General features: G+C 46.2%; 1 protein-coding gene across 1 annotated transcript in view; it reads right to left on the reverse strand.

Moving 5' to 3' along the window:
* Positions 1 to 929: 929 nt before the first annotated feature.
* Positions 930 to 9,986, reverse strand: part of LOC102294245 (dynamin-1) — a gene marked incomplete at its 5' end in the record, with an annotated part of 15,865 nt that continues 6,808 nt past the window's right edge. Inside the window, 11 exon segments of the mRNA XM_005947781.2 lie at positions 930 to 3,126; positions 7,349 to 7,519; positions 7,596 to 7,750; positions 7,833 to 7,919; positions 7,998 to 8,165; positions 8,232 to 8,243; positions 8,357 to 8,468; positions 8,756 to 8,865; positions 9,309 to 9,422; positions 9,732 to 9,743; positions 9,870 to 9,921. Coding sequence (XP_005947843.2) covers positions 3,066 to 3,126; positions 7,349 to 7,519; positions 7,596 to 7,750; positions 7,833 to 7,919; positions 7,998 to 8,165; positions 8,232 to 8,243; positions 8,357 to 8,468; positions 8,756 to 8,865; positions 9,309 to 9,422; positions 9,732 to 9,743; positions 9,870 to 9,921 — 1,054 coding nt within the window.

The following is a 9,986-nucleotide window of genomic DNA, read 5'->3' on the forward strand; positions in this document are numbered from 1 at the left end:
ACACTGTCACAGATGCTTGTGTTTGAGTGAAGATTTAAGGTGACAGGAAATATAAATAACTGCAACTTGAATCTTTACTGAAGCTCAGTGTTTGACACAGAGTTCAGGCTCACTGCTGTAATAACTAATAATGATTAATATACTAACTATAATATTGGCCATATTATATTTACCTTACCACAGTGAGATGATTTTAGTCTCATGAACAACATCAGCTAATTGTTATTTACTAGCTAATCTTATATGACTATTCAGCACAGAAATGAAACCCAACAATCATGTTTTACAGTCCTGTGGTCTCAGATACTCAACTAATCACACAAAGCTCATGTAACACAAACAAACAAATGGACAAAAAATTTTCTCCGTCATTTCTGCCACACAAAGCTGTATGAAACGTTTCCAGCGGTTAGTATCATGGTTGCTAGGCAACCTGGGCAGCGTGATGGAGGCTAGACCGTCCCATTTCACTTCCGGCTTTAGCAGTCTTTGAGTACGTGACCTTTGTGGACTCTGAGGCTGTAGACCCTGAATTGGGATAGAGCCTCATTGATCTGTAGTTCACGGTAGAGGAAATGTAAACATTTTGAATTTATGGTTTACCAGGAGACAATGATAGTCCACATGACTAAATGTCTGAATTGAGCCAATTATATTTCAGATACAGTGATACAGACTGTGGATGCACAACTGTCATAGGTCATTATTAGACCCCTCAAAAATGTGATTAACTGACGTTAGCTTCCTAACACGACTCATAGCTTCGATGATAACAGGATGTTGATGTATGTTAGCTAGGATGACTTAGAGACAGAGCGAGAAAGAGAAACATATCAAGTAGAAAACCCCATATCAAGAGGTCATGTGACATGTCATGTGACTGATGATGGTGTCAGGAGGTGAGTGGGTGACAAAGAGTCAAAGTCATCTTCATTCACACAAACTTTATTCATATCTGTTTGGGCCCTGATCACATGACACTAATACACAACAGATCTACACACACACACTCTCTTTTGTACACACACACACTACAGTGTTGGCCGCTGCATATTTAGTTTAGCTTTTTGCTCACATATATATGGTACATTTCTATATCGTCATATTCGCTGCACATAGATTCATATTGAGAGCATACACAGGTAACTATGCACAAGCACAGGTGTGGGAGGGGCTGAGGTGCGTGGAGTGTGCCGCTGCAGAGCAAAGTGCAACACTTTACTGATTGATAAACTCATACGACAAGCATGCAGACGTTAATGTAGACAACGACGACACGGCACAGCTAATGCCCCGCGGCGGTGGCGGCGCTGAACGCTGCTCGGAGCTTAACTAACTCTACAAAATCACCACAACATGAAGAACAAACACAACACAGTGAGGAGATGAGCTGGTACATCCAAACAGGAAACACGATCGCTTGACACTTTGCTCGCATGAGCAGCACAAAACCAACCCCACCTCCAGAGAAACCGGGCCACCTCCACAAACATTATCTCCTCATCGCTTCAGTCACAGTTTCCTCTGATCTTCACATCAGAGGAAGCTCACGGTAAACCAATGAGGAAATGAAGAAGAAAAAAAACATGTCAACCCTGCTGGCGTTAGATGAAGAGGTAGAACCAGCTGGAACCAGGAAAGGGAAGGAGGAACCACAACGATCCATTTGAAACCAGCTGGTAGCTTCGTGGTCCATGCAATAGCTACACTGGACAAACATTTGTGGAACAGATGTAGATCAGAGGTAAGACGGGATGGTTAGCTGAAGGTGGGTGAGCTCAGCGAGCACTGTGCTGCTTTTCAATCTTTTCTCTCTCTGATGTAGATGTGATAACAGCCTCTACCTCTAACAGCCCGATTACTATGTGAAGGGTTCAGGATATTGGACCGAATTTGACCTTTAACGGAAACTGCATCAGCAGGATTTGATTTGTGGAGGGCTCAAATTTGACCTTAAGCTACCTTTATTCTAGCTAATTCACAGCTAACTATCCCACCTTAAAGACGGTATAAAAGATGGACATAGCTTCTGGGTCTGAAACGTGACGCACTAAAGCTGCAGTCTTTGTAATGGCCACCAGGGGGCATTAGCTGTGGTAGACTTGCCAGTCCCACAGAAGTCTGAAAAACCACCCTGGCCGTGACCTCTGTAAACACTTCCTGGTGAGTTTTTGGTCCCTGCTGCTCGTCTCAGTTCGAACCCAATAACAGATCGAGTCAATTTCAAACATTTTGATCGTTGTATGTTTCTGAAAAACTCATCGGGCCTCTTGGCTCCACCCCTCAATCGTCACACATGTGTCAACACACTGAGATGGCCATGGTGAGAGAAGCTCGTCTCATGGCTTCATACTGGCATTCAAAAATATAAAACATCACGGCAGCTACGTCCATCTGTTACACCGTCTTTGCTGAACCACTCATAAAGTCTGAGCACAGACTGATTGAGTCCCTGGATCCAGCTGAGAGGTCACAGCCCATCTCTGGAAACATCTGGATTCAGTACTGTCCATAACTTTGACAGTTACAAACGCACAAACTGAGCCAGTTACATGACCGTTCACGAGGCCTGTGTACAGCTGGTTTCAGCCTATGTTTGTGCTTAGAGGATGGTGCATGGTGATCCACACATGTCACATGTTCAGTGCAGCTACAGGTGGAAGGACAGACGCCAGCAGAAACAAACGTGGAATTCCAGCAGAGTAAAATAAATAATACAATAAATAGATAAATACACAAGTTAAAACTGTAAACTTTACACTGTAAAGAAACGGCACCATGGATCAGAACAGGAAGTGAACATGAAGATGATCTCAGCTGGGACATTCAGAGCAGAGACCTCCTCCTCGCCTCGTCTCCTCCGGAGTCATCTACAGTACTGACCGACCTGCTGAGGTCACATGTTTCTGTCTGCGGCGTGACCGAACGTCATATTTACACACAATGTATTGCTGATCAGCTGCTATACAGTCAGAATAAGTGCTGATAATAATCAATATGTTTATTACTAGGAAGGTTCACAGTAACACAGCTTCAGTGAGACACAAACACACACTCCGTTCAGCTTAACCCTCAATCGAAGACTGGGGACTCTCTCCGTGGGCGGGGCTACCTTTACTGGGACGACTGGGAAAAAAATGACAGAAAACAAAAGAGGAGAAGAGTAAATGAGGAGAAAGGCCAACTGGTACAGGGGTCAGAGGTCACATGAGTACAAACAGAACTGGCTAGAACCAGCAGTGATCCTCATGATCACGGTAGATCTTGATGGAACCAGATGGTACCAATAAGCAGGGCGTTCGGTGAGCAGCTTATACATTTAAACCAGTTAGAAGATCCAACAGACTAGAACCAGCAGAAACTTGTTAGATGTAAAGAAACCAGTTGCTGAAACTTACCGGAGCCAACCAGAACTGGCTAAAACAGCTGGTACTAGCATGTTGGGCAACCAGTCTGTTCAAACCAACCAGCCAGGTCTACGTCAGGGCTGGATTTCTCAAGAACCAGTTGGTACCAGTATATCGGAACAACTGGCAGGAACCAGTGAAACCAGTAGATGGACCCAAACAAGGAGCAGGTTTGGAAAGCAGTCCATTCAAATATGGCTGAGTTAGAACTACTGTGAACCACTGAAGCCGAGTTTAAAACAAAAACCATCAGGACCCGCTCGGATCATCCTGCTGGTACCAGTAACCCATCCATCAATATCAAGCTGGAATTAGAACCAGTTAGAACCAGTTTAAGCAGGCTGGAATAAGTCTGAGGTTTGAACCAGTCAGAGCTGGTCTGGTGCAGCATGTGACCAAAGGGAAATCTGAGTAAAGTGTCCATGCTGTGAAACCACATATGGAGCACTGATGGAACGGCCGTTTCACACGGGTCACGTGTTTCGTATGCTTGTGTGTGTGACTGTCAGGGGGCGGAGTCAGAGGCTGGTCTGGATGGTCGGGATGGAGATGCAGGAGCCCTCCGACTGGAGACAGACAGACAGACAGACAGAGAGACAGACAGTCAGTCACGGGCCGATGGAGCTGGTAGTCACACTGATGCTAGGAAAATGGGCGGTACCACACGGTGAGCGCAACAGTTTGATTGGGCGATGAGACAAACACACAGGGTGGAAACAGTGACATCACACAGACATCTGACGTACCATTGGTGAACTCCTCACTGGTCACTGATAGAGATTCTGAAAGAATAACCAAATATGGTCAACATGAGGGAGGCGGAGCTACCTGCTCTGACGCTGAGAGCTTCCTCCCAAACACTGAAGGTTTGTGAGTATGTTTCAACATTTCTGCATAAATCTGATCAAATTTTCTAAAAGTCCAAACATAGAACCAAACAGTGGTGACTATCACTCATTCACTAAACTGATCCAACATGAGTGAGGCTCCCGCGTCCTGTACTGGACTGCTAACACGTCCTATTTCAGCCACACATGCTCTGTGGGTATCAGTGAGGACCAGAACTAGCTGGAACCGTTACGATCCCTCTGGCAGGGGCAGCTCAGACATTATTCAGTCTGTTGCAGCCGAATGATTATGTTAGTTTAAATGAATCAACACCCCCGAGTCATTCTAACTACCAGAAACCTCGAAGCACAGGCCGAGGGGGCGGTGTGGCAGCAATTTTTCACACCAGCCTATTAATTAATGAAAGACCAAGACAGACTTTTAATTCATTTGAAAGCCTGATGCTTAGCCTCGTCCACCCCAGCTGTGAAACTCAGAAACCAGTCTTACTTGTTATCATCTATCGTCCACCTGGGCCTTACACAGAGTTTCTGTCTGATTTCTCAGACTTTATATCTGAATTTAGTTCTGAGCTCAGATAAAATAATTATTGTGGGTGATTTTAACATCCATGTAGATGCTAAAAATGACAGCCTCAACATGGCATTTAATCTGTTATTAGACTCAATTGGCTTCTCTCAAAATGTAAAAGAACCCACCCACCACTTTAATCACACTCTAGATCTTGTTAGTTAAAACATATGGCAGTAGCAAACTGAACACTTCTAACAGTGTTTCCTGAACACCTCCTGGATCTGTATCATTTCCCTCGATAACACTATTACATATTACATATATTGTTACAAGCGGTGCTGTGTAGTAGACTTATCACAGTAGAGTCTTCTGAAAGGACCCAGCGTAACTAAGTTTAAGATATATGGATGTATGTCCACCCACGTTATCATCTCCAATGCCCATCGTACCGAACACAGAGGCAGAATGCGTACGCACTGCATCTGAACGCTACCCCATAAAGGCATTACTCGTCTAATAATCACTCCTCAACGTACGTACCATGGAACGTGCTCTCTGTGAACTAAGCCTCAAATCAGAAGTACCCTCGACTCCGTGGAGTCAGATTCTCAAAAACAGCGTGCAAGCCTCAAAGCCAGGAGATAGACTACGTAATCTTGAGGTCGAAATGGCGTGTACACAAATTATACGAGGCATCATCATTATCAGCCTGGAGAAAATTAGTTTGCTGCTTATAAGGTAAGCCCTCCACAAAGCCAGAACATCTTGATGATTCACTCACTGATTGAAGACAAATAGAGAACAACCCCAAGGTTTCTCTTCAGCTCTGTAGCCCAGGACTGAACAAACAAGTCAGAGCTAACTGTTAGGGAACCACCTACGACACTCTACAACTCAAAACTCTCACAATTTAACGTTAACTAGTAATGACTTCATGAACTTCTTCACAAATAAAATTTTTATCATTAGAGAAAAAATTACCAATAATCATCCCACAGATGTAATATTATCTACAGCTACTCTTAGTACCATTGATGTTAAGTTAGACTCTTTTTCTCCAATTGATCTTTCTGAGTTAACTTCAATAATTACTTCCTCCAAACCATCAACGTGTCTTTTAGACCCCATTCCTACAAAACTGCTCAAAGAAGTCCTGCCATTAATTAATTCTTCGATCTTAAATATGATCAACCTATCTCTAATAATCGGCTATGTACCACAGGCCTTCAAGCTGGCTGTAGTTAAACCTTTACTCAAAAAGCATCTCTAGACCCAGCAGTCTTAGCTAATTATAGGCCAATCTCCAACCTTCCTTTCATATCAAAATCCTTGAAAGAGTAGTTGTCAAACAGCTAACAGATCATCTGCAGAGAGGTTTATTTGAAGAGTTTCAGTCAGGTTTGGAGTCCTGGCACTTATTGTCGTATGTGTTTACTTTGTTATTTTCCTTTTTACATCAAATTTATGCAAAAACATAGAAAATCATAAGAAACTGTCAAACACCTCTGAAAGGTACTGTTAGAACAGGATCACACAAACACAAGAGACGAACGGACAGAAAGACAGGAAAACACACACAGACACACACACACACACGCACAGACAGGAGGACAGACACACATGGCTCCGTGGGCTGTGTGGGAGTGGGCAGGTGCGCAGACCTCATGCTGGGCTAACAGACACACAGGTGAGGACGGAGAGTCTGAGGAAAGAAAGACAGTCTTTCTTTTTCATGTCTGTGCAGGTTGTTTGTTGATCACTGCTTTTTGTTCTACAGTACCAATGAAGAAGAAAGTTGCTCTCAGCTAGTTTTTGATAAAACATCATCCGGGTCACACAAACACAAACTCTCTGCTTCAGGTTCAAACACTTTCACAGGTAATGCTCTTTTTAACGACTGATGTCTTTTACTGTAGCTCTGCTGAAGCCAGCTGCACACACTGATGACAATCCCTGGAAACATCTGGATGTTCACGGTACAGTTTAGAAACAGCATTCCAGGATACAGTCATCTGTTTGATGCTCCTGTACACTGCACGCCGAGACCGTCTTACACTGTCACACACACCTGTCAACCAACACCTGCAGTTCCTCCACCATCCAGCCGAAGCAGCAGTGAGTCAGTCCCACAGATTTCCATGTAAAACTTTACGTGTTTGGTGTCTGTGGATCATTTATTGGAGGATGCGTTATTACGCACCTGGATTAAAGTTTTCATTATTAGGGGCGTGGCCTCTTTGACTGAAGGTGGATGATGAAACAGGTGGCTGCAGCTGATGGTTGTCTGCTGGGCTTCAGCTCAGCTCATGTCCCTGAACTGGACCTGTGGACCGTGTGCGTGCTGCCGGAGCTTTTTTAATGACATGGCCAATAACACTGCTGCTGTGACGTTACTGTGAGAGACCATGTGACATCACAGGCTCCTTTCATCTTTTATGTACAGTCTGCCTCCAGAAACTCACCTGTCCTGACTGCATTTGAACTCAGCACACGCTAGGAGCCTGTGACCGTGCTGCTGATCACCTGACCTCTGTGACCTCAGGTTTCCTGTTATAAACATGGATTAGGAGGAGCGTTACCTGGGAACTCCAGGTGGTGGCGCTCTGTTGGGTCGTGAGGGAATAGAGGGTGGGGGTCCAGGATCAGGTGACACCGCCGGACGGGAGGGGGGACCCGGGGCGGCACGACCACCTGGACGAGGAGGGCCAGGAGGGGCCCGGCGCTGGGGGGTCGGACTGGACATGGGGGACCTGCAGAGACCAGCCGAGTGTCAGCAATGCCACCCATGGTCTGTTACGAAGCACAGCCCATCTGTTAGCGGCATACCTGCGTCCTGACGGCATCCCCGTCACCTGCAGCCACGAGTCGTCAACAGGCGGAGGCATCGCTGTGGTGATGGTGGAGGTGCTGATGTCACCGATGATGCTGAGGCCCTCACGCAGCGCGTGGTACATCCTGAGCATCTCATCGCGGTGCTGAGCCTGGACGAGAGCAGGAAGAAGCAGAGTCTGAGTCTGATTGGCTTAAAACCCGAGCCCCTCCTACGTCCACCTGCTGCCTCACCTGTTCCTGGGACTCCTCCATCAGGGTGTTCTGGTCTCCACAAGAGTACAGCTGAGCCAGCAGGTCAGCGTGGATGAAGTCCTTCGTCTGAGGAGCAGAGAGGAGGTCACGTGACTCACAATATGACTTCCTGTATGGCCTTGTGTGTATGTGTGTGTGTCGTACATTGTTGACCATCAGGTGCATGATGGTCTTGGGGATCAGGTCCCTGATGGTACGGTGGATGATGGCAAGGTACGAGTCCACCAGGTTCCTGACGATCTCCACCTGCCGCTCCAGCTGAGGGTCCAGACTGTGGATCTGCCCGTCGCCACTCGACTCCTCGACCTCCACCTGCACACGCTGACCGTTAAACACACACACACCACCTCCACCTGAAGTGCACCATGAGAGACTCACCTTCTCTTTATCCTGATGGAGGGTGTGGAGAGGACAGAATAAAGTATTTACATGTAATTGTACTGCAGTAATAAGTAATAACATCAGTAATAATATTGTTATAACACAGTACAAATTGGGCGTACCACGCTGCGTTCAGGGTACACTCCAGCACGTAGGAAGGACGCCTTCCAGCCGTCGACCTCGTCCTGAGACTCGCTGGCCAGCTCCAGCTGACGGTAGTCCTTGTACACGTTCCTACAGACACAAATCACAGGATCATCATCAGAACCAACGACACACACATATCTCATCTGCTGCTGAAAAACAAATCTCCATTTTCCATGTCTACTTCCTGTCACGTGACGGCGTTTGTCTGCGCCATCAGAGAGCCTAAACTTTGACTGAGAACAGTTTAACATCCTCCTCCTTCACCGGAAACATCTGCGCTGATGTGTTGGAAACTAACTCGTTGTTAAAAGTTAGCGTAGGAGCTGGACGCTCGGAGCACCTCTCAGTGTGTGGACGTGGCTGATCACACTGACCTGTGCTCAGTGTTGAACAGGGCGAAGATGTGTTTGCTGGACATGAAGCTCTTCTCAATGTCCTTCAGTTTCAGGTTGTCTACAGGCAGCATGTACTTCTTCTCTTTCTCCTGTAGGAGGCGCAATGAAAGCAGTGAGATAAATAGCATAAAAACTTTCGGACTTCTGCCCTCTCAGTAAACCTTTATTTAACTAGATTTAACTTTAAATAGAAATAAAATGTTTGTGCTGGATCCATGTGACACCTTCCTTTGGTATCAAAAAACCTGCTGATGGAAATGAGCAACAACGTGTTTACATGTGTGTGTTTGTCACGGTTTCCTCCTGCAGACTGTGAGGTGTTGAAATGACTCGTCCAGCCGCGGTTTGTACTGCAGATTGTGACAGTTTTGAAATACATGTCTGATGTGTAATGGCACGGCTCACCGGCAAAGCTCTGCACACAAACAAAACCAGCTGGTACATAAAAACATGCTCTGCCACACAGCGCTGCACGGTGCAGGTGTGAGCATGCGTGTGCGTTTGTGCAGGTTTCTGTGCCAGTGTGTGTTACCTCGTCATCTTTGTACCAGGACAGCGTCTCAGCAGTCAGGACGAACCAGTACTCTTTGGCTCCGCCCTTCATGATGCCGATGTTGTTGATGGTGAGCCAGCCTTTACGGATCACCTGCGCACGGCATCAGTAAAACATGTGACTGCTGATGATGTCACTAATCGCTAAAACGTGAAAACATCTGACGTTGGGCTGCAGTCTCCGCAGAAACCTGGACGTTTGGTATCAGGTAAAGATCAAATAACACCTGGAACAACATCACGAACCACCTCAGGAGGAGGATTCAAATCCAGATCAAAGGTCAAAGGTTGCTTTAAACCTGCATTTCACAGGTCAGTGACACCAGTGTTTCCAGTAAACCAGCTCCAACACAGGTGCACCCTCACCCTCCCCATTACGCTACACACGAACACACACACTCACCATGATCTCATCCTGGTTGCCGTGGCAACAGAGGCGTTGGAAACAGAGGAACAGAGGAAGAAAAAGAGGTTAAAGATGGCGTCCTCCCACACTTCATCGTGTTGCTCCTCCTTTCCCAGGATACCTGCACACACTCACCTGGTTTCCTGCTGCCTTCTTCTTGTTCATCTGACTGCTTTTCTGCTGAGCGCTGACACACACACACACACACACACACACACACACACACACACACACACACACACACACACACAC

This window comes from Haplochromis burtoni, unplaced genomic scaffold, assembly GCF_018398535.1.
Source record: "Haplochromis burtoni strain Fernald_Lab_line unplaced genomic scaffold, NCSU_Asbu1 Contig_541, whole genome shotgun sequence".
Taxonomy (NCBI): domain Eukaryota; kingdom Metazoa; phylum Chordata; class Actinopteri; order Cichliformes; family Cichlidae; genus Haplochromis; species Haplochromis burtoni.